Here is a 23,890-nt window from a genome sequence, read left to right on the forward strand (position 1 = left end):
ATTGGGGGTGAATTAAGTTGATAAGTCATTCATGAAATAGTTAATATTTGCTTCTGATCTATAAAGCTAAGATGTTACAAAATAACAGGAAGGGGGGAAGGCCCACATGACTGAAAATCACTAAAACATGGCTTTATGAGGGCTTTAAGAAGGATGGTGTTCCTCCATCCTCCTCCAAAAACACAAATGTTTTGCCAGAGGGCCAAGTAAATTCTCTAGCCATAATAGACAAATTCCCAAGAACTTGTGGGCAAGCGCTACCTCTTATCAATTCTGACTGGGATTGATGGGAATAGACTGTGACTGGTAACACCCCAAGGTCTGCCAGTGGGTCTGCTTCTACTGATCATGAATCTGAGACTCTCAGAGAATGTCTGGTTAAGGGTGGGGCTCTCTCAGGGCTAAAATCACTTTAGCTGGTCTAGATCCAAATTAATGTAAACAGAGTTCTCTGGATCTTTTAGAGGTATATAAGTGGAATGTCCTCTCCAAGAAAGTTCCAGTTGAACTGGTCCCCCAACTGAAGCTATAGGATATATTCAAACATCAACCCATATGGTCTTATCTGGTGGCTCCTGGTCCTGTTCCAAACCAAAGACCAAAGCCCAAAGCCCAAGAGGGTCTTACCCCATGAAAAGAGGCACCTAGAACACGGCTTCTTAACCCAAAGTCTATTAATTGGTCTTTTTGATAACAGCATTTGAACAGAATTGGCTTCTTATGTAATCCCCTGTTTTATTTTATGCTTTAAAAAGTGATTGTTCTGTGAAGGAGTCCACAAGGCTTCACCAGGCTGCCAAAAGATCCATGAAAAGGGGAAAGGGCCCAGACCTAGAGAGGGAGGCGGAGCCGGAGTGACCAGACCTTGCCCAGTGCCCCCCGCCTGGGACTCACCAGTGGACAGAATTCCATCACCAGCAGGTAGGGCGTCACCTCTGCACACTGGGCCAGACACTGGAGCAGGTTACTGTGCTGAAGAGCCCTGTGGGGAAAGCGAGAGCTGCACTGCTGAGGTCCCTGAGGACCCCACCTGCAGACAGCCCCCACCCCACCCCTCGGCCGGGCCCAGGATTACTCCCCGTGTCCACCAGTTGTTGCCGGCGCCTGCTCCAAGATCACCCTGGGAATGGTAGCCATCCCCAGCCCATGGTGCGGCCTTCACCTACCGGTACGGCTGGGCCTCTTCCAGGAACTGCATCTGGTCCTGAACACTGGCGCTCACTTTCAGCTCCTTCACCACCACCTGGGTGCTGCTGATGCCCGAATTGACCTCGCCCAGGAAAACCTGCAAGGGCAGGAAACAGGGTCGTCACCCACCCACACCCCCCTCCCCACTGAGCGGTCCCCCTAACGCAGGCCTCGTTGTGAAGGGGGGACCGGAGCAAAGAGGCTCTGCCTGGCTGGGAGCTGCCCTCTAGGCCCTGGCTGCACTCCGGGGTTGGGGGTTTCTTTTACCCGGATGCCCTGGCGGAGTAGCAACCATCACTTCCCCACTCTCCTGGGAGGACCTCCTTCCTAGCTCCTGTCCTAACTGAAACTATCACATCCGCCAAACCTCTGCTGTGCCCTGGACCTCCCCACCCAGGGACTCGGGGGAAAACTCAGATGCATTTCATGATGGGCTTTGGGGTGGGGGCTCTACTAGCAATTCCTCCCTAAGCCCCTGGTTGCTCAACTTCCCAAACGACTTTTCTGCATTCCCCTCTCAACTCTGGGGTGGGTGGGTGGGGGAGGCAGAGTTTGATTAAGATCTATGTGACAAAGAAGAGCAGAGGAAGGCAAGAGTAGGGAGTCAAATGCTAGGAGCTGAGAGCCGGGAGCGCATCGCACTGAGACTCCTGTGCAAAGTACAGCGCCTGCATCCCTCAGAATTACCTCCTTCACCAGCTGTAGTCCCAGGCCCAGGCCAGGTTCTTGGGCCTTGGCAAGATGGGGCACCTACCTGTCCCCCAGAGAAGAGTGAAAGGCACAGACAGCAGGGCATTAAGGATCCCACTGTAAGGGGCAGCCGTAATTCCAGGGGCCCCAAGTTGGGCGTCCCCAGGGTCAGAACTCGGACTGGGGGCAGCAGTATGGACATGCAGGGAACTGGGCTGGGCTGTGGACTGATTCACCACACCAACACTTTCCTGTTTCCTCACCCCCAAATCTAGAGGGAGGGTACTGGACCACTGGAAAAATAGGCTGAAAATGTTTTGAGCTCCTTTGATCTCAAGGGATTCTGACCCCCATCCTCTAAGTCAAACACTTGCATCTCTACCATTAAGGTCATGACATCTTCCCTCAAGGAAACATTGGGTCCTCAAGGCTAGTGGGATAAAAAAGAGAAAGCCATGAACCAAAGGAACTCACCTTCCCAAACCAGCCATGGCCAATCTCCTTCAGGTACAGAAGGCTGTAGCGTCCCAGATCTGTAGACTTGAGCAGCTGAACTGTAACAGAGCAGGCGAGGTTCAGTGGTTCCCCTCCCGCCTACCCAATTTCTCTTGAATCAGCAAGATCCGATTTGGGCTACTCAACATCAGTCTGGAGATCCCCTGGGGATGGGCCCAGGAAGAATGGCGCCAAACCAGGCGCTACCCTTGGATCTTCAGGAGGGTCCCAAGAAAGCCAGAGGGGACTGGGAGTCACCGGGGTCTAGGAGTGACCAGTGTGATCCTTTCCCACTGCTCAGGGATAGTGATAATTCTGAAGGAAGTAGGTTAACTGCCTGGGAAGAGAACAAAGGGAGTTATTCTGGCTCTCCCATCATGGCTGCAGTGGGGTGAATAGCCTGGATCAGAGAGAAGGTCAGAGCCCAGCAACTGAATGCAGAAGATGAGCAAGTCCAGAGCCCACTAAGTGGGCAGCACCAGGCAGATCGTGTTGTTCGGGCAAGTGGCTGATGATGCTGTCCCGCGTAGGAGGACAGAGGGTGGGAAGGATGGGGAACACTCTGACATTCCTCCCACCCAGTCAGTACAGTGACATTCCAGCCCCACCAAAGGCCTATTGTTGGGGGACGCTTGGCACAGCCCTACACGGGACACACTGGCCCCATTCTCCTGAGGCTCCCTCCCACCCAAACCAGGCCCGGGTGAGGTCAGTGGTGGCCGCGCCCGGCACAGTCCTGAGGGAAGGGGCCGGCTGCCGGACCCCAGGAGCTGCCCCGACTCCCTCTAGCTCTTCTGGCATGCTCTGAATTCTGTTCCCACACACATCCCCCTTGTTTAGATCCTGAAGATTTCAGGCAAATACTCTGGCTTCTTTTTGGCCCCTTGTCCGAAAAGGAGTGTAGGGCAGCTGGCACTTATCTTCCCACCAGTAATCAGACCCAAGGCACTCAGGAGTTACCCCAATCAGGTCCCCAAAATGAGAGAGAGTCTGAGGAGAGAGGGAATCCCTGAAACTTGGATAAAGATGAAGGGAATACTTCATAGAGTTTTATATCTGGAGCCTCCCTCTAGGATGCACTGAAAAAAGCCCAGCAGTAGAAATCTGCATAGCTACTCAATCATATGGTCTTAGACAGATCCCTTTGACTCAGTGACTTCCTTCATAAAATGATGGGATTGGAGCTGATGATTTCTATGAGTGAAAGATATATATTATTTCTTCACTTGTCATTCACTTGTCATAAGCCCCTTTTAAATTTGGGAGGAATCCCAGGGCTTTGTAGTACAGGGAATGGAGGGGAAAGGGCTGGAATGAAAGGGAAAAAGGAGGGAATAAAATTAAAATTAAAATCTCAATTTCTCTCCTTTCAGGACATCTCTGAACACCACTCTCTCCTACCTCTTCCTGACTCTGATGTAAGAACAGGCCTCTAGGGCCCTGAGAGAAGCTTTCTGGGGCAGGAGGAACACAGCGAGAGAGTCCTATCATTCCTTTGCTTTAGGGCACACAGTTCTAATTTTTATTTGGGAAACTGAAAGATGCCAGTGTGGACCATACTGATGGCAAGTCAGCAATACAGGGTCCCTCTCTTTTTGGTTAAGTCCATTGAGAGTCTCCAAGGCCTTGACTGCTGGGAATTACCCAGAATGCTTTGAGAGTATTTTCTCATCTTGGGCCAGGCAAATTTTATGTGGTTACCTTTTCTCTTTTTTCCCTCTCATTTCTCTGACAGGCCTCAAAAATTGTGACCAGACTCCCCAGTTTGGGCTGCTCATCATAAACAATGTGGTTCTAGACGTGAGAACAAAACTAAAATGAGGCAGTCTGGCACAGTGGAAATTGTATGAGGATCTGGATTCACATCTCAGTTCTGCTCATGTGAGGTTCTGCAAGACTGAAACTCTGTGGGCCTGCTTCCTCATCATTATAAAGATGAGGGGAGTGACTCACGGACTTGTAAGGACCCTCCCAGCTCTCAATCAATGATCTACAGCAGGAAGTAGAAAGAAAAATAGTCCTAAAACCTGCCCCTTGTCTACCTAGCCCTTTCAGGCCAACCAATTCTTTATCTGAGGAATCTTTCCTAAATGGCATACAATTTCCATAATTGTTAAAATATTTTTAAGAAATTCTAGAACAGAATCAGGGTGGAAAGGTAGCAGGTCATGTAAATACAACTAAAGCTCATTTTTGCTTTTAATCTGACAGAGAACAGGACACAACTGGAGAACTTTATAAAAAAGGGGAAAGAGGGCTCTTCTTCCCTGAAGACAAAGGCAAGTAAAGGGTCAGAATATTAGATCTCGGGATCCAGTGCCTGGGTCCTAGTACCAGGGTGAGATCCATCACAATCAAGTTCCTTTCTCTCTTTAGATTTCCCAACTGTCAAAAGTGGGCAGTGAGGAATGGAATTGGGTAGTCCAGAATCATCTTGAGCTGGAGCAGCTAAGTGGCTCGGGAGACAAATGCAGAACTCAAGGGTCAAGAAAACTGGAGTTTTAATCATGCCTCAATCATTTAGCTTTGTGACCTGGGAAGTCACTTAATTAAGCTCCCTGCCTCAGTTTCCCCATTTGCAAAAACAGGGATAATAATAATCCTTCCCTCTCTGAAATGAGAATCAAATGAGTTAACACATCTCAAGCATCTAAAGTGCTTTACAAACTCCAAAGTTCTATATAAATGCTATAGGTGTTATTGTTGCTATTATCATTATCAGCTATGCAAGGCTACTGTGGCTCATATAACTGGGAAGACCTGAATTCAAATCTTTTTCAGACTAGACATGGGACTTCTGGAGAAGTAATTAAACACCTTTCTGTGCTTCAGGTCCCTCATCTATAAAATGAAGAGGGCTGGACTCAATAGCCTTGAACCCCACTGAAATCAGTGTCTATGATCTCATATCTCCCTGCCTCTCAGGATTACTCTCTGGAGGATGGGTATTAAATCTAAAAGTTACTGGAGGACCTTGGGGATGCAGTCTTGCCTTATTTCAGGGCTCCCTAGCATGTGAAATGGCCCCCCTATGGGCAAGTGTTTGGCTTTTAGCCATTTTTCATTTCCCTGGAAACTCTAGACAAAGGGAGGTGGGGCAGGCTGACGGAGAGAAGGAAGGGGCATTATGTCTGAAATTTCTGGAAGTTCCATTATACACCATAGAGATAGCCTCGACCCAAGCCTGAGTTGGGGAAGGATGGGCAAGGATTTGCGGAGTCTGTCACCCTCATCTTTGTTACTTCCCTTAGGGAGAGGGACCAAGAAGGGTATATACACACACACACACACACACAAACACTGGCCTAAGGCAGGGGTTCTTAACCTTTTGGGGGTTATGGATACCTTTAACCATTTGGTGAAATCTATGGATCCCTTTGCAGAATAAATCTTTAATACATATTTGAAAGAAATGCTCAACTTCAGTTAGAAGTTGGTGAAATATTGATGGAAAAAAATTTTCCCATCTGAGTTCAGAACCCATGGCCTAAATTTAGGAGGGGCAGGTGGGAGAGAAGCCTAGTTATCTGCTCCTGCCCACAGCCTCCTTATCACTTTGACATCATCTGCCTGATCTAGAGCCCATCCAAACTCTGAGGAGGTAGCTCAGCTCTGAGATCAGAATACCCCCCTTGGAAAGTTTGCACTCCCAAAGTTCAGGGTGTAGGAGATATCTGGGAAAATGTGCCTCTTTTTCACCCCTATACTCTGTCCCTAGCTTACCTTCACATCTATCATACATCCCTCAGTCGTGGGGAGGGGACCTCTGACTTATGAAATTACTAGGCCATCTCTATTCTGGGGCATTAATTGGGGTTTGACAGTCCTACTCCCAAATCAGGGGAGATTAACCTCCTGTGGATGGTCAGAAGCCTTGGGACTCTGCTTGAAATTTCAAGGACAATGAAGGAGACCTCATAGCACTAGAGGCAACTGGAAGCCATCTGCTCAGTACCTAAGGAAAGGGAAACTGAGAATAAGGATCAGTACAGTGTCTGCAGGAACCCTCAGCGTTCAGCAGGTGGGAGACAGATAGCACCTACTGAATGAGGATGCTGCTTAGGGCAGGTCCCAGTCCTGGGAGTATTACCCAGCCCCAACCCTGGCCTCTTTCCCACTGTAGTCCAGCCTTCTGATGGAAGAAAGAGTGAAAAAGCACCTTGTTCTCCCACCCACACCTCACCCCCCAAATTACAAAGCACCACTGGGAACAGGCCCCCAGTCCCCCTTCCGGCCCGCCTACTCCCCTCAGCTTGAAAGGACAGATTCATGGGCCCCACACCCCATGAGGCTCACAGAACACAAGAGAAGCGTCTGTGTGTGTGCCGACGAGTTGCCCTGTCCGGGCACAATGGCCAACAGGGCTGTGGGGCTGGCCTGGGCTCAGGCCACTGGGTGGGGCAGGAGTTTGGGAGGAGAGGAGGAAATCAGCTAGGAATGATTCCGCCTTCTTTCAAGCAGATATCTGCAGAATCTCCAGGGTCTATGGGGCTGTCCAGTTCAGAGGTCACAGGATGGCACAGAGTAGGGGTGAGTCCCACTCAAATAGCAACAAATCCTCCCAATATTCTAAAGAGGCCTTCCTTTAGTGCTGGTGGGATGAGGACACATAAGATAAAATGTAGCTTAGACTTTAACTTTTTCCTTTTCTCTCCTTAACAGGTGAACATACAAGCCTGCCCCTTCTGGGCAGTTAAAGGATTTTTCCCCCTTCTATTCCACTCTTAACCTCTGTCTGTGAGTCAAAGGAAAAAGAGAGAGAGGGGAAAGAAAGGGAGAGAGAGTGAGAAGGGAAGAGGGAGAGAAAGGGAGAAGAGAGAGAGACAGAGAGAGAGAGACAGAGAGAGAGAGACAGAGAGAGAGCGCATCAATTCTCCTTTGTAAGATGTGCAGCCACACCCCAGTTCCAGCCCCATGGGTGGCACAAGCCTAAGGCCGGTATGACTTCTGAATCTTGGTCACACATGGAACTCTTATTGGCCATCGGGTCGGCATGGGAGAAACTGGCAGGCTCTGGGGAAGGGTCTTTTTTAGTTCTAACTAGAATATGCCCATGGAGATTAGGACTGGCAGAGATGACACAGAAAGATCTACCTATTTCTCCAAGTCTTAAGTGCTACCGGGGGGAAGGGGGGTTTTTGCAGAAGGACCTGGAGGCTCTATGTCTTCTCCCTCTTACACTCCATAACTATGAAAAACTGGCTTTGTGCCAGAAAAGATGAAGCAGCTTGCCCTGCCCAGGATCTCAGCACCCATTCTCCCTGTCTCAAAAGAACAACCCCAGAGAAGGGAAGGGCTTTTTAAGGGCAAAACCCCTGATCCCAGAACGAGAGGAGTGAAATCCCAAACCTATCATGCACTACATGTGTGACCTTGACAAAATCATTACTTGTCTCTCCTGTTAAAAACAGTTTCTCCTTGAGAGCCGGTGTTTTTGGAGGGATCTTTTGTTTGTTGGTTTGTCTTCTTTGTATCCCCAGTACTTGGCACATTGCCTAATACGTAGAAAGTGCTTAATAAAAGCTCATTGATGTAGTAAAAGGCTGGAGCTACAGTCCTGAAGTCTCCAAGAGGACCCCAAAGCCCCCCAGCATCCAATTTCCCATTCTTACTATACAGTCTTTGCCAGAAAGGCCAAAGGGACAGTTAAGGAAAAGGGATCCCAGAGAGGCTGCCTCTCCTGACTTCCAAGACCTATGCTGCCCCTCTAGAGCTCTCTGCGGGTGGGGGCAAGGATGTCCAGGAGCAGCGCTGCACAACACCTCCATCCCTAATTCTACACTGCTTGGAGGGCCCACAGTCCGCCCAGAGCCCTTTTTCAACTTGCCCTTAGTCTAGGCTGCTACCATGACACAGAAAAGTCTGGGACCCCCTCGGAAATGGAAAGGGCCCCAAGAGGTCTAGTCATACTTACAGAAAGGCTGCTAAGCAAAGTGGGCTTTATGATAAAGATCCTAGGGAAGGTGGGTGCTGATTAAGGGGTCTCCGACATACTTTTTCTCAACTAAGTATATTCCCGAGGACAATCTCTAATCTTTTCCAAGTCTCAGGGTAAGAATGTTGGGGGAGGGGGAGGTAGGGAGATGAGTGGTCCTTGAAGTATCTAGAAAGCAGAGGGCCCAAGTGTCAGGGAGAACCCTTGAGTTCTTAATATGAGACTGACCTGATCTCCCAGGCTGCTTGGCCATGGGGAGTGAGACCTCAGTGAGGGGCAGTATGTACACCTCGGGGCCATTCTGCGTGGCCGGAGACCCCTGCACGGAGAACTCGGTGGTGTAGTCGTCACCCTCGGCATTCTCAAACTCCTGGTGGGGGGGAAGCGGAGACGGAGACCTCCCGTGAGCCGTGGATCCTGATCCAGGGTTCCCTGGGGGCTCCTGCAAGGGGTCAGTCAGATGGATGGAGGGATGGACAGATAGGCAGTGAGTTAAAAAAAAGTGGTGGAGGTGGCCCCACTGCTTTGAAAGGTGCCCTCCATGACCCTGAAACTCTGACTGCACACAGAAAGTTCTACCATCTCCTCTCCCACCCTCTGGCAGGCCCCTCACACCGGCAGCTCATTCCTCCCTGCTTGCCTCTCTGGGCTATGTTGTCCCAGTCCCTACTTCTTCCTTCTTGCCTTCATTCTGCCCCTGTTGTCAGGGCCCAAAAGGTCAGGACTAGCAAAAAGGCAAAGAAAGCTTCCAAAGCTCTTCTGCAGTCTCCCCTCTCCTCCCCACCCATCATCATCCTACATACATTCATTCCCTCCTTCTCTCACTGACCCTTCCTTCTTTGCTGTCCTTCCATCCCTCTCTCTCCCCATATCCTTCCCTACCCTCTCTTTCTGATTATCTTTCTCTTTCTCCCTTTTTCCTTCTCTTTCTCTGTCCTTCCCTCTCTCTGTCTCTTTCTCCTGCTCCTTTCCTTCCCCCTTATCATTATTGTTCCCCTTCAACTTTCTGTCCAAGCCACAGGCACTAGACTCTCCCAAAAATCCTCACAGGTCCCAGTCCTCAGACTGGGAAGCAGAGGACGGCTGGGAGAAGAGCTCATCAGATCCCTACCCCTGTACTTTGCCCACCCCTTGTTCATACCTCTACCTCAGAGACAACAACTCTGACACATTAGAAGAGTCCCTACTTTTAGCAGGGAGGATCTTAAGTTTGGGGGGATCATGAATCCCTTTGGCAACATGGGAAGGCCTATGGAGCCTTTATCAGAATAATGGTGTTAAAAATACAAAACACATAAGACTATAAAGAAAACCAATTATATTGAAATACAGTTATAAAGTTTGTTTTTTTTTTAAGTTCCACAGACCCCAGCTTAAGAACCTCTGTTTTAAATGAACAAAGAGAAAATACTCCTCAACACAGCATATGGAACATAGCTAGGAGAGTCCCATCTTCTGCATCAGTTCATTCTCCTGAATCAGATCCCTGGGAGTCCCTGCCTGGTCTGTTCCATGCCCCGAAGCTACCTTGGTGGATAGGTGGGGCTGGGGAGGAGGGAAATGCTTTTTTTTTTGGTGGAAGAACTATGCAGGCTGACAGGTTGAGTCAGACAGCCCTGGCAGAGTCCTCTGCTTTTCAGGGAGAGAGCCCCATATGTGAAGGGGGGAGACGGTTAGGGATGCCTGTGGTGGTGGGGAGCAGTGGGCACAGCTGGGAGGAAAGGAAGGCTGCTTATATTGCCCCTAATGTCCTTTAACAAAGAACCTGTGACTGTGTAGATAAAAAAAATTCTGTTAGGCCCAGGCTAGGAAGTCTTAGCGCAGTTGAAGTACTATGGAGATATTTATCAGGGCTCCTAAGCTTCTGGAGGAAGGGCAACTGTGGCAGAGTAGATGGAATGTTGGAGCAAGATCTAATTTTTCTGAGTTCAAATCCAAATAGCTGTGTGGCCCTGTGCAAGTCACTGAACCCATTTGCCTCAATTTCCTCATCTGTAAAAATAAGTCGGAGAAGCAAGTGGCAAACCACCGCAATATCTTTGCCAAAGAAAATCCCCAAAGGGGTCACCAAGAGTCGGACAGGACTGAAAATGACTAAACAACAACTCCTCTGGGGACTCTTGTCTTGAACCTCCACAGAAATCCTCAACATATCAACCTGGCCTATACTTATTGTGTATCTAATTTATATTTTAATATATTTAACACCTACTGGTCATCCTGCCATCTGGGGGGGGGGGTAAGAGGTGAAAAATTGGAACAAGAGGTTTGGCAATTGTTAATGCTGTAAAGTTACCCATGTATATATCCTGTAAATAAAAGGCTATTAAATAAAAAAAAAATTAAAAAAAAAAAACCATATCAACCTGGCCTAAACTAGGGGTTCTTATGTTTTTTGTACTTTGAAAATCTTTGGTAGTCTGGTGAAACCTATGAACCCCTTCCTAGAATAATATTTCTAAATGAGTAAAATATAATATACACAATCACAAAAGAAACCAATTATATTGAAATAAAGGCATATTTTTCCCACCCAAGTTCACAGGTCCCATGAAATCTATCTACAGACTATGACCTCTTATGACAAGATCTATGAATCTTACGTTAAGAAACTCTGGCTGGAGTGCAACATTCAAATGCAGACCCTTCTCCCCTGACTTGTTATTCGCTGGGATCCATATGTGAATAATTTCACTTCTCTTTCTCCTACATCCAAGCAAAGACTACTACCTTTCAGTTGGATTCCAGAATGAGCAGCACTCCTAGTGTTTGAAGAGATATCATTTTTTTCCGTAAGGAAGAAACACAGAAATGGAAGTAAGAAAATTTAAATTCTCTGAGACTCTTGTTTCCTCATCTGTAAAACAGGGATCATAACACCTGTAGTACCTACTTCATTGGATTATTGTAAGGCCCAACACAGGTCACCTCAACCCTTCCCCACCTCCATCACTTAGGATGGCCTTCAACCACCTGGAGGGACAGAGGCCAAGCTCCCCATCTTAAAGCTCACCAGGAGGTTTTTAATAATCCTCTGCCAAGCAGTTTCCTTCTGAATTCAGTCTAACCTTTCACAGTGCAGTAATTCCCCACCAAGAAAACAGGAGGTTGTCTTCCTTCCCTACCTTCAGTTACATACATAACAGCCTCTCAGCAAGTAAATAAATGTGCAAATCAGGCACATGCACACCAGAGTACCTGCTCTAACCACTCAGACAGCCCCCATTCCTTGTGCTCCGCTGCTTATCCTGCTCCCTTTCTCCTCTCCCAGTAGTTGTAGAATAAATCAAATAAATCTTTGCATATACTTGAACGAGAAAGAGCTGGGGCAGGGCTGTCTATCTCTTTACATTTCATTCCTTGGAGGTCATAGCGGCACAATGTGAGATGTGAGCCATTTCTCCCCCCCCCCGGGAGGCCCCAGAAACCTAGCTCAATCCTACCCAATCTTTGGGCTTTTCAGGTAAATGAAGGATAGAGAGAAAGTGCCTTTAGTTCCAGTTATAAAATCTTTAACAAATCCATTTGCTCCTTTCTCATTGGTTCACTCCTCACCTCCAGCCCTCCAGCTCTACTTAGATCAGAGAGAGCATACCTTGGATCCACAAGGAAGCCTTGTTGCAGAACAGACTCACCCCTACCCTGGGTTCCCCAGCCCCATGTCACCTACCCCAGCCATCTGCCAGATGAAGATTAGACTTTTACCCTTGGGCTGGTACAGCCAACTGAGCAACCCTTCTCCACCCCACCCATTTACAGGGAGTTCCGAAGTCTTCTATAAAAGCTTGAGGTTGGGTAATCCAAAGCAAAGGAAATAAATAACAACTGCACTGTGGCTGTTGCCACACCTGTTCCTAAGAAAAGTGCCTGATAGCAAGGCCCAGAAACAATCCTGAAAGAAAGTATTCTTTTCCTCAAGGTCTACCCACAGGGGCAGAGGACTTTTATAAAAAAGCCCTTTTCTAAAAAAAAAAAAAAATTATTGATATTTTTTTATTTTTACATTGTCTAAATTTCCCCTATCATGTCTTCTCTCCTGTCTGACCTTGGAGAAACATCTTTTATATCAAAAGATTTTCAAAAGCACTTTCAATCCGTTGGAAAACCCATCCCCTTTCCCAGACTTGCATTGAATCCAAAACCAAAGCCACACTCTCAGCCTATCCCTTTTCCATTCAAGAGAGCTCCTGTGAACCACTCACTTCCCAAGGGAATAGGAATTCCAGCTTGTGCTCTGAAATGCACCAGTGCTCTTTAGGAGGTGAGGGTGAGGGGCCACTTCTGGACAAACCTAGTTACCTGGCAGCGCTGCAGAGAGAAATTTAGAATCCTACAGTAGGCTACATCAGTGATCAATAGGACAGTATGATCATTGTCCCTTCTTCCTATGGATGACTCCAGCACTGCTTTGCTGCCCATCTATGGCCCTAAAAAAGCAAATGATAGGGAGAAGCTTAAGGAGCCCAAGCTGGTTGGGGGGGGGGGGGCCCTGTGGTGTCTGGAAGGGAGCCTCTCTAGGAAGCAGTCACAACCCAAAGCCAGGTCTCCATCTGAGAGGCAAAGGGGTCAGGGCTGATAGGAGGAGGGCAGGGAGAGCCTCACTGTGTTCTCCTGGGATGTTTAGGAAAAAGCCAGGACGGGACGGGACAGGCCAGCCCACAACCTACCTCTCCCTCCACCTTCTCTTTGGCTGACTCCCCACTCACTTTTTCCTTCTTTCCCCTCTATACCAGTTGGCTTTGCAAACCTATTGCCAGGCATCTCCACAAAAATCCCTAATATTGTGGGAGAATTACTTTGTCTAGCACATTCTGTGCCTGTGAAGTCACAGACTCCCACCCTTTGAGAGAAGCCTAGGGCAAGAGCATTTCATCTTACTGCAATACCCGGCCTTACTGGATTGCTCTGGGCCAGGCAGAGTCCAGTGAGGGAGGAGGTGTGAAGAAAGGGTGGGAGCCAGTCAGAAGGAGTTGGGAAGGAGGGCAGAGGGGACCAGGAAGTGCTGGGAGGGCAGCCGTGGCCTCCAGCAGACAGACTGAGAGTAGTGCCCATAATGGCTATGGATTATGAGAAAATCACTTCACCTCTCTGATGTGCAAGCAGAGCGGGCTTGGTCCAATCCGACCAGCGCAGGCTCAAATTACACAAGGCCTTCCTTCACCTCGGAGTTAGTCTATCACCCTCCATATTTGAGGAGTCCTTTCAGCTGTTTCCCCACCTATAAAAAGGTGAGACATCAGAAGTCTTCCACCTAAGTGAGGGCAATGATTTCTGCTCTCTCTACTTTGAAAGACTGAAAGGATTCTTCATGAAATAACCACATGGAGGAGCCCTCTGAAAGGAAAAAAAGCACCAAGGAAATGAGAGGTATTTCCAATTCTTGTAATAATTAATATTACGACTGTGGATTCTGTTTACTAGACTCCCTCTGGGAAATGGTGATTTGATCCTTTTAACTCAGTGAATTAGCCTAACTCAATTCAAAAGAGACCATCTGAATTGGAGGTGCTTCTGAATCAGGAATTTCAGCTTGGATTCTAACCTTCAGAATCCAAATGTTTAATTAAAGGAATCCTGGGTGTGTGTTAGTGGTGCCCTGTCCAGGCATTTTCTCAGGCTTTCCCCCAAACCTGGAATAATGTCCCTCCTATCCCAATTACTGACTCCCTGGCTTCCTTTTTAAGCCCAATGACAATTTCATTTTCTATTGGAAGCCTTCCCTAACTCCTCTTAATTTCAGTGCCTTCTCTTTTACCTTTTTCCCCCTATTTATCCTCTATATAACTTGCTTTTGATGTTTATTTGCATGCTGTCTTCCCAACTCGATTGTACCGCCTTCACAGCAAAGAGTCCTTCTTTTTGCATCCCAGCACTTAGCACAGTGCCTGGCACATAGAAGCACTCAATAAATGTTTACTGAATTGAACTGTGGACAGCTCCAAGGACTTTTTGTTCTGAATTCTAGTCCCTTAAACCTCCAAGGATTTAATAACAGTTATTCCTCATATTGGCAAAGTAACTTGGTGTTCACAAAGTGCCTTCATATACATAATCTCCCAACAAACCTAAGAATTAGGCAAACTAGATAATGATTCCCATTTAGGATGAGGAAACTGATCCTTAGAGAAGTAATTTGCCAGAGGCCATATAGCTAAAAAGTAATGGATCTGGGATTAGAACCCAGTCTCCCAGATACCTGGATCAGGACTTTTTGGTCTACACAATGATGTGATTTTCTAGAGATTTTACAATTTACTGGGCTCAAACCACCAAGCAATTTTTCTAGCAGACTGTGAACTCTTGACAATTCAGGGCACTGACTCTATTAATTCAGGTAAGAGATCAAGCAGGAAACTGAACAAAGGCTACAACTCCATCAGAAAAAGTTTTTACACACAGTACTCCTACCCAGGAGATGTAGATTTCAATGAGTGATTCTGTTAATCACCCTTTCCATAGAGAAGCTATGCCATTATTATGGTCAAATACCAGTAAGAGCCTATATAAAGCATCATTGGCACAAAATTCTCCACCAGCTCCACTAGGAAATGAGTTATGGGCACAAGGATGGTAAGAGGGGGGAGAGGTTTGGAGAACTACGACTCTTGCCACCCAAGAGGTCTCATGAGAAGATGCTTAGCAGTGGACCAGACACTAGTGGGACACAACACTTGTCTCCTCACTGGATGTGGGGGAGTCTTTTTTTTGTTGCCTTCAACATGCAGAGATAGGTGCTTTGATTCAAAGACGGGTGCCTTTGAGCTCAAGGTCGGACTGGCCCCAGGCTCTACATGAACTTTCTTGGCTCTGGTCATCTCCAGGGTCCTAAGAGCCTGGCCAGCTCTCCAGTTTTGGAGAACATGGCAACAACAGACCTCTGCCACAAAACGTAGTCAGTGACTTTCACACCCACAAAGCAAAAGACAACACAAAAAACCTGCAAAAGCAAAAACCAAACCTATTACTGGTGCTAGGGAAAGGCAAGCTGAGATTACTCTGAGGCTTTGGGGCAGGCCCTCACTGTCCGGCGATCACCCTCAGTCCCTCCTGACACTAACAGGGAGCCAGTCTCACCAAATCACATTGCCCTTTATGGGCTTCTTGCAGAAGGAAAAGGACACAGAGTTGGGTGAAAGGCAGGCCCAGCCCTGGAAGGCTTCCACATCAATGTGAACAGCTGTTTTAGGCCCCTCTCTCCCTTCCACAGGGGAAGTCCAGTCCATGCCTTACCTTGAACCCGATGTTTCCCTTCTTACAGCACAGGCAAGCCAGCATGAGGAAGATGAAAGTAAAGAGTCCAGAGAAAGAAACAGCGACCACAGCAAGGGACGAGGACCAGGACAGCTCACTAAGTGGGGCTCCGTCTGCAGGAAAGATCAAAGAGAAGCCGTTACCCAAGGCCCGGGCCCAAGAGGGAGCACCTCTGGCCCACTCCTAAAAGGCCGATCCGATTAAAAAACATCCTCACTTACTGGGTGCAAGACACCGCCCAACGTTCATGGGAACATCAACAGAACCTAGGAAAAGCAACACCATTCCTGTCCTTAGGGAGGCCGCTATCTGGGGGACGGGTCACATCTACTAGACGTGGGGTGGGAACTACCTGGGACAAACCATCATTTCTATAGGGTTTCACTTGTGATGATGATCAAACTGATACCACACTGACTGGGAACTTCCGACCCTGACCAGGTCTTAACTTTACTGGTTTCCCAACTTTTAGTTAGTACCCTGACAGTTGAGTGCTTTACTTCATTCTATACATTACTCTCTTTGGGGCTATTTAAAATTGTGTGGTTTTTCAGAACAGACACTACTCTAAGAAAATGTGCAAAAACTGTCACCCTTCAGTGACTTTTAAAGTTATTGTAGTAATCACTGATATGGAGGTCAAGAGTTAAGTGCAAAACCAAAAAATAACACCTGGAGCTGAGAATTGACAGCCTAATTAGAAAGAAAACAAACAAAGGCCTTGAGAGGGAACTGGCAGCTGCAAGAGTTGTTAATGATTTATCTGCAATGCAGTGTAGACTTCTTCAAATTAGAAAAATGGCCAAAAGAATGGTGGTTGTTGTTTTAAGCTGCTAATCATCATGGGAGAAAAATACATATCACCTGACTGGACAATACAAATTGAAGTATTGAAGTTTGGAAAAAAGTAATTTTACTAATGATTTTTCACATTTTCATTCAAGGATATACAAAAACCACTGTTCAAAAAATTCTAAGTCTGCAACACCTGGGCATTCTTCTCAGGCTATAAAGTATCCATACCTAAAAAGTGTTTAGGGGAACTTTTTAACTTCCACTGGACATGGAAGTTGTCCATAATTGAGGCAATAATGAACTCTGACAAATATACAAATAATTCAAAAGCAGAATTATTCTGAAATTATAGATACCTAATTGGAAGTTTAATACTACAAAACAATTTTGCATGATGTTACACTGTCAACAAAAAGTTTAAAAATTTACCCAAAAGACAGAGATAATCATGCTTAGAGGACTTGGGAACTCATTTTATTTAAATCCTGCTTGAAAAAAAAATCTATGAGCTATGACTAGGCTTAGAAAAATGGACTGTTTGTATAAGGTATACTTAATCTCCACTGTCATAAGTGTATTTCATGATGAGTAAATAAATATAGGTCAAAATCTTGTAAAGTTAATAATAAATCATGAAAAAACAAGTGATTGCAAGAAAAGGACAAATTTTGTGCATATTAAAAAGGATTTTTTTATATAAAAAGCTGTAAGGTTTCTTGTATACATCAATAAACTTATTTTACTTTGTGCCAGTTAATTTTCAGAGCTCTCTAGGAGTATAAGGTCAAAGAAGAGATCTAAACACTGGGAATAAGAAAAATCTGAGGAAGAACAGATATATCAAGAAGAAGAATAATGCTCAGCATCTGTATAGCTTTTTAAGGTTTTACAAAATGCTTTACTAACATCATCTGGACACAACATTTGATCCTCACAACAGTCCTGTAAGTTAGATGCTCTGTATAATAATCTGTATTATCATCCCCTTTTTATAGATGAGGAAACTGAGGCAGACAGAGGTTAAATAACTTGCCTAAAGTTCTTATAGCTAATAAGTGTCTGAGGCCAGATTTAAACTTAAGCCTTTCTGCCTTTCTGCCTCCAGGTTCAATGTTAAAGTGGGATTGGGATGAGGTCAGAAAAGGTTTTCTTCAAAAGTGGCCCCCAAACTATGCCTTTGGAGGAAGAGAAAGATTTTAACTTGTGGAGAATGGAGGGTTATGAGGAAGGTCACATATGCATGCACTGAGCCACAAGAGTTCAAGACAAGATCAGCTAATAGCCTAATTTGGTTGGAATGCAGAGTTTGTCAAATTTATAAAAATATAAGTCATTCCCCAATTGATAAATGGTCAAAGGATATAAACAGACAATTTTCAGATGATAAAATTTAAGCCATCTATAATGGCTTTAATAAAAAATGCTCTAAAGTACTATAATTTAGAGAAATGCAAATTAAAACAACTCTGAAGTACCACCTCACACCTCTCAGATCAGCTAAGATGACAGGAAAAGATAATAATAGATGTTAGGAAACTGGGCCACTAATGCATTGTTAGTGGAACTGATCCAACCATTCTGGAGAGCAATTTGAAATCATGCCCAAAGGGCTACAAAACTGCATAACCTTTGACCCAACAGTGCCATTATTAAGTCTGTGTCCCAAGGAAATCATAAAGGAGGGAAAAGGACCCACACGTGCAAAAATGTTTGTAGCAGCTCTTTTTATGGTAGCAAAAAATTGGAAAATAAGAAGATGCCCATCAATTGGGGAATGGTTGAATAGGTTGTAATATATAAAGGTAATAGAATTGTTGTTCAATATAGAATTATTGTTTTATAAAAATGATGGACAAACTGATTTTAGAAAGGCTTATAATGATGTACACGAACTGATGCTGAGCAAAACAAGCAGAACCAGGAATACATATGCCCACAGTATGTAAAGATCAACTATGAAAGACTTGGTTCTTCCCACTGTTTCAGTGATCCAAGGCAATCTCAATAAACTTTGGATAGAAAACATCATCTGCATCCAGAAAAAGAACTATGGAGATTGAATGTAAATCAACACATGCTATGGTCACTTCTTTTTTCTGTGGTTTTTTTTTTCTCTCCCATGGTTCTTCCCTTTTGTTCTGATTTTTCTCTCCCAATATGATTTATTAAAAAATGGATATTAAAAAAGTTAATAATAATGTATAACCAGCAAAAAAAAACGAAACAATTTGAAAAAGGAATGCAGAGTTTGTGAAATAGAATCATGGAAAAATAAGGCTATAGGTAGATTGTGAAGGATTTTAAATAGCAGACTGGACAAAGAGTTTATATTTTATCCAATAAGCACACTGCACCTCTGAAATTTTTGTTCAGGAAAGTGATAAGAGTTAGACCTGAGCATTAATGAGATTAAACAGAAATGGCAGACTGAATAGAGGAGAGAATGAAGGGACAGAAGGAGACTAGGCAGGAGGTCATGAAAGCCTGAATTAAGGTGGCCACAGTTTGAGTGGAAAGGAAGTGAAAGATAAGACTATCATTCATATTGTGAATGCAATTAATTGGACTGAATGATTGATTGGATTTTGGATTTTGGGATAAGAGAGAGGAAAGGAACAAAGATAACTGAAGTTTTGACCAAGGGTGGAAAAAATAATGGCACTTTTGGTCACTGGGGAGGGCAATGGCAACAGAAATAAGAGAGATGAGTAGAGATGTTAGGAGCTCAAGTCACTGCAGCTTCCTACCTATTGATCAAGGAAGAATACAGGTTAACCCAATAAACTATCTATTAATCCTCCACCCTTCAGTATGACCTATACAGTAAGGAGATATAGCCCCAGTACCTGGGTTGCAGAGTCTTACTGAAAAGCGAGTATTCTTTGGACAAACCACCGAGGGTCTTGGTACTGGATAAGATCAACAAGGAGAGAATTAGGAGGGACCGAGTGTCCCACTGAAACACCAGAAGGGTGAGCCAGCACAACTTGATCCAATAGTTCCCACAGTTCAAGGCTGTTCCGTTCCCTCCCATCCTTATCCCCAAAGCAAGCTGCAGAATCCCCCAAACCCTTCACTAAAATGCTTTCACCTGATAAACAGAGTAAAACCATAATCCTACCAGAGCCAGACAGGACTGTACTTTGCCACAAGATCAATGAATTTCAGGGATCCCCCCAAAAAAAGATCTGACAAGTGGTCCTCCAGTTTTTGCTTGAAGGAAACCTTTACCTCCTAAAATAGCCCATTCCACTTTGCAACAGTTCTAACCATTGGGAAATGTTTCCTTCTATGAAGCCAAAGTTTATCACTCTGTAACTTCTACCCATTACTCCTAGTTTTGCCCTCTAGGGCCAGAAAGAACAAGTCCAATCCCATATGCTTATGTAATGGCCCTTGAGATACTTGAAGATAGTTATCCCTCCCCCACTCCCACCCTTAGCCTTTGTTTCTTTTCCAGACTAACCATCCCCAGTTCCTTCCCCAGATCTTTTTTATGGCCAAGTTCAAAGACCCTGAACATTTTCCTCTGGATGCTCTCACTACCAGGGAAGAGATCATTAGGAAAACCACCTACTTATTCTGAAGGCAGCCCAAGAACATCTAACCTTTCATGTTACAGATGAATAAACTGAGGCTTCTGAAGAAGAGAAATTAACTGCTGATGCCGGATAGGAAGCTTGGAGGTTAAAGTGGATAAAGCCCAGGCTTCTGGACTCCCACCTCAGTATTCTTTCTATTTACCATAGGTTATGCAAGAAGGCAAGATTAAGAACCCTGGAAATGCTCCTAATTCTTGTAAAATACACTTCCCCCGCCAGGGACACATTCCTGCACCCTGAGCACCTTGTGATTGATGAGTGTGGGATCTGCTCAGAGGCCTCCTGATGGGCAGCAGAAAGTCAGGACCCAACAAGTGCACCCAATCTGGCTCCAGAACAGGAGGATGAGGTAACAGAAAGCAGAGGAAGGCTGAGCTTGTACTTGGGGTGGATTGGGAAGCTTGCAGTACCAAGACAGGCCACTGGGTAACACTGCTACTGCATGGAAGGGCCAACTGGAGCTGTTTTCCTGGGAATAGTTTCAAGGGAAGAGGCCCGGAATTTCTGTCTCTGGCCCAACATCCCTTCCCCTTCCCCACCCTCCAATACCCATCCATCCTTGCCCAGTTTGTTATTAAGTCAACAGACTCTGGGGGTTCTGGGTCTTAAACGGTCTTTAGCTGGAGGGTTAATTTCCCCTTCCAAGGTGGACTCAGGTAACTAACTGATTGAACCCAGCCTCCTTTCCTATACTTAGGCCAGATTGCCTCAAGAGAGGCCTCCAAGCCAATCAATTACAAGATCATGGACACTGCTTTTCAAAGTGGAACACAAAACAGAGACAGGGCAGTGACTAATAAAATCCCCAAGGACATACATGAGAGTCCAATTTATATTAAATGTGGATCAGGTCCAACCCCCTTGTAGAAATGGCTGGACTAAACTCATACAACTATGAGAGCTAGGAAGACCTGAAGCAAATAATGCACAGGCCCAGTAATTTCCTAAATTCATATCACTTTGATAAAAACTGGCACAACAGGCCAGGAATAAGGCTTTTTCCTTAATAGAAAGTGACATTTAACATTTTAAATAATTTCCCCATGCTTTTCTGGGTAACATTTAGTTATTCTCTCTAGCCCTCTGGGAAAGTTTCTAACATATGACTTCAGGTGGAGCCAGACAGTGTACACACACACACACACACACACACACACACACACACACCATACTCCAATTTATCTTTCCCTGAAAGCTCCCAAGCGCCCATACTGAGAAGTAGCAAAAGTGGCCATTTACTTCCCTGCCATTACCATGGTGATACATCTCCCTGTCTCCCCTCTCCAGATGGTTACCCAACTCAGACAGACAAGCATTTCTCAACCTTTCTTCACTTCCCCATTCCCATTTGAGTTCCTTTTGGGATTATTTCACTTTCTTGAAAAAGTTGGCTACCCAGAAGTTCCCACCTTTCTTCTCTTCTCTCCCTTCTTCCTTCCTTCCTCCCTCCCTTCCTTCCTTCTTTCTCTTTATTTTTCTTTAACACTATCCATAGCTCCAAATCCTTTCCCTATCCAAACTCTCCTGAGAGGAAAAAAAAGAAAAACAAGACCTTTGTAACAAATAATATTCAGTCAAGCAAAACAAATCCCTCTATTGGTTGGCTTGAAAATGTATAACTAATTCTGCAATTTGAATCCATCACCCCTCTGTCAGGAAGAGTGTAAGATGCTTCATCACTGTTATTTTGTAGTCACATCTACTCAAGACAGAGAAAGAAACTTCTAGTTTTGGGGTAAAGTCAAACAGTTCAACATCAGAAGTGGCTAGGTTTTGTCAGCAGAAACGACAATAAAGAAGATGCATTACATCTGCTTTACTTGTGCACCCTAAGGGTAGGTCTTTCCATCTGACTTGTAATTGAAAGCTCTTCTATGCATCGTTTCCTGCATTATAATGTGAATATATACTATATATAGTATAGAAAATTACATATATATGGTATAGAACATAATACTCCTGTGTGACAGCAGAGATTATCTCAACTTTCCTTTTATCCTCAGCAAGCAGATGGTTTAGACATAGTGAGTGCTTAATAGAGGCTTTTAAACTTATTTTTATTAAATATTTTAATTAATTAATTTTAATTTATTCATTCACCTTCTTTGTGGTACAGACAGGCCTATACTCTATCCCTATCAAAAGGATGAACCTAGATGCTACTACATTACCAAAGCCAATCAGATTCACTCGGATAGAAGGGGAGGGGAGGGAACGAGCATTTAGGATATGCCAGGCACTGTGCTAAGCATTTTACAACTATTTTCTCATTTGATCCTTAAAGCAAAGCTATCTGGAGAGGTAGGTGTTATTGAGATCTCTAATTCTAATTCTGTCTAATTCTTCAGTCTGGGTCCTTCACTATACACAATTAGTGTCTGAGGCTGGATTTGAACTTTTAATCTCAAATCCAGCACTCCTACTTAGCTCAAGAACTAGGATTGATGAGATACAAAGAAAGCCCAGAGGGCTCTTTCAGTTTCTCCACCAAAGTCTATATAGTGAGGGAGCACCAGTTTTCCTGGATGGACAAAAGGGTATAGAGAGTTTACTGTTGGGAGGAGGAGAGAAGGGATGACTTTACTGTGTTCCAGAATAGCTGGATCAATTCATAGCTCTACTGCATGTGCATTAGTGCATCTGTTTTTCTACAACCCCTCTAACAAGTATGATTTTCCTTTTATTTTTATCAACTTTTCCAATCTGATGAGTATAAGGAAGAACCTCAGAACTGTTTTAATTTGTCAATTCTTTACTTATTAGTGACAGATTTCATATGCTTGATAACTGTTTTCTTTTGAAAACTGCCTGCTCCTTACTTTTGACCATTTCATCTAACTTGGGAAATGGTTCTTGTTCTTATAAATCTGATCAGTTCCTTATATGTTAGATGTAAGACTTTTATCAAAGAAACGTGCAGTAAAGATTTTTCTCCTGTTGTTTACCTTTTAATTTCAATTGCATTAGCTTTGTGCACAAACTTTAAAAATGTTTATGCAATTAAAATATTCCATTTATCTCCTATAATCTTCTTTGAGCCCAGGTCAAAGTCCAGGCTCAGCCTTCTATTCACATCTAAGCCCTATTACAAGGGAAAACACAATGATTAGGGGAAGTGAAAGATAAATTTAAAAGTTTAAGTATTGTTAGCCTCATTTTACAGATGAAGAAGCGAGGCTATATGAAATAATTTGCCTGAGATCACACAGCTAGTAGATGGCGCAGGACATAGAAGGCTACTCTTATCTGTGTTTTCTTCCTTGCTCCTCTTATTTGTTTATGATGGAAATTCTGCTTCATGCCAGTCCTCGAGAGGTAGTTGCTGAGTTCTGGTCCCAGAGGGTCTTCTCTGAGTCACACAACATATTAAGAAATGCACAGCACCTTATCAGCCTACACAGGAGAGGGAGCATCCTGGCAGTGCAATGTCTGGGGGAGACTGGTGGAAAAGGAAAGGAACATGAGTTCCAGTAACCAAAATACAGCAGGACAATTTAAGCAAATAGGGGAAAACAAGAATGTACCCAGAAGGGACTGCCTGTGGAATTTAGGTGGGCAGCATGCAGTGACTGGAGGTGGAATTTGGCTCAAAAGCCAGACATAATTAGGGCACATGTTGGCCTATCCTTTGGAAAGGTCTATTTGAATGCACTGCGCAAACCCTAGCCAAGGAGAACTATAGTACTTTCTCTGGCCTTGGCAAGTACACTTAGAAACCCTAAGGTTTTCTGGGGGGGAAAAGTAGTGAATGCTTGCAGTGATGTGGCAGATAGCCCAGATCTCAAAGCACCTTGATGAAGCTCAGGTTCTTTCTCTACACACTCATTAAAGGTATGGGGTGGGAGGACGGACAGATGTGGGATCTGTGAGTTGGTAGGGAGAGGAAAGAAGATACTGGAAATCATTTTAATTCACATTAAAATCCTACATCAAT

General features: G+C 44.8%; 1 protein-coding gene across 8 annotated transcripts in view; it reads right to left on the reverse strand.

The window, feature by feature from the left end:
* AATK (apoptosis associated tyrosine kinase) overlaps nt 1-23,890 on the reverse strand; it is a 200,975-nt gene that overhangs the window by 21,314 nt on the left and 155,771 nt on the right. For 5 of the 8 annotated variants that reach the window (XM_031965601.1, XM_031965602.1, XM_031965603.1 and 2 more), the window contains exons 2-6: nt 15,539-15,672; nt 8,537-8,750; nt 2,353-2,432; nt 1,167-1,285; nt 895-982 (exon numbers count right to left, since the gene is read on the reverse strand). In XM_031965601.1, coding sequence (XP_031821461.1) covers nt 895-982; nt 1,167-1,285; nt 2,353-2,432; nt 8,537-8,750; nt 15,539-15,672 — 635 coding nt within the window. Of the gene's footprint in view, nt 1-894; nt 983-1,166; nt 1,286-2,352; nt 2,433-8,536; nt 8,751-15,538; nt 15,673-23,890 lie in introns of those variants that run through there. The other 3 variants (XM_031965606.1, XM_031965609.1, XM_031965608.1) reach the window with 2 other exon arrangements.

Source organism: Sarcophilus harrisii, chromosome 4 (genome assembly GCF_902635505.1).
Source record: "Sarcophilus harrisii chromosome 4, mSarHar1.11, whole genome shotgun sequence".
NCBI lineage: Eukaryota > Metazoa > Chordata > Mammalia > Dasyuromorphia > Dasyuridae > Sarcophilus > Sarcophilus harrisii.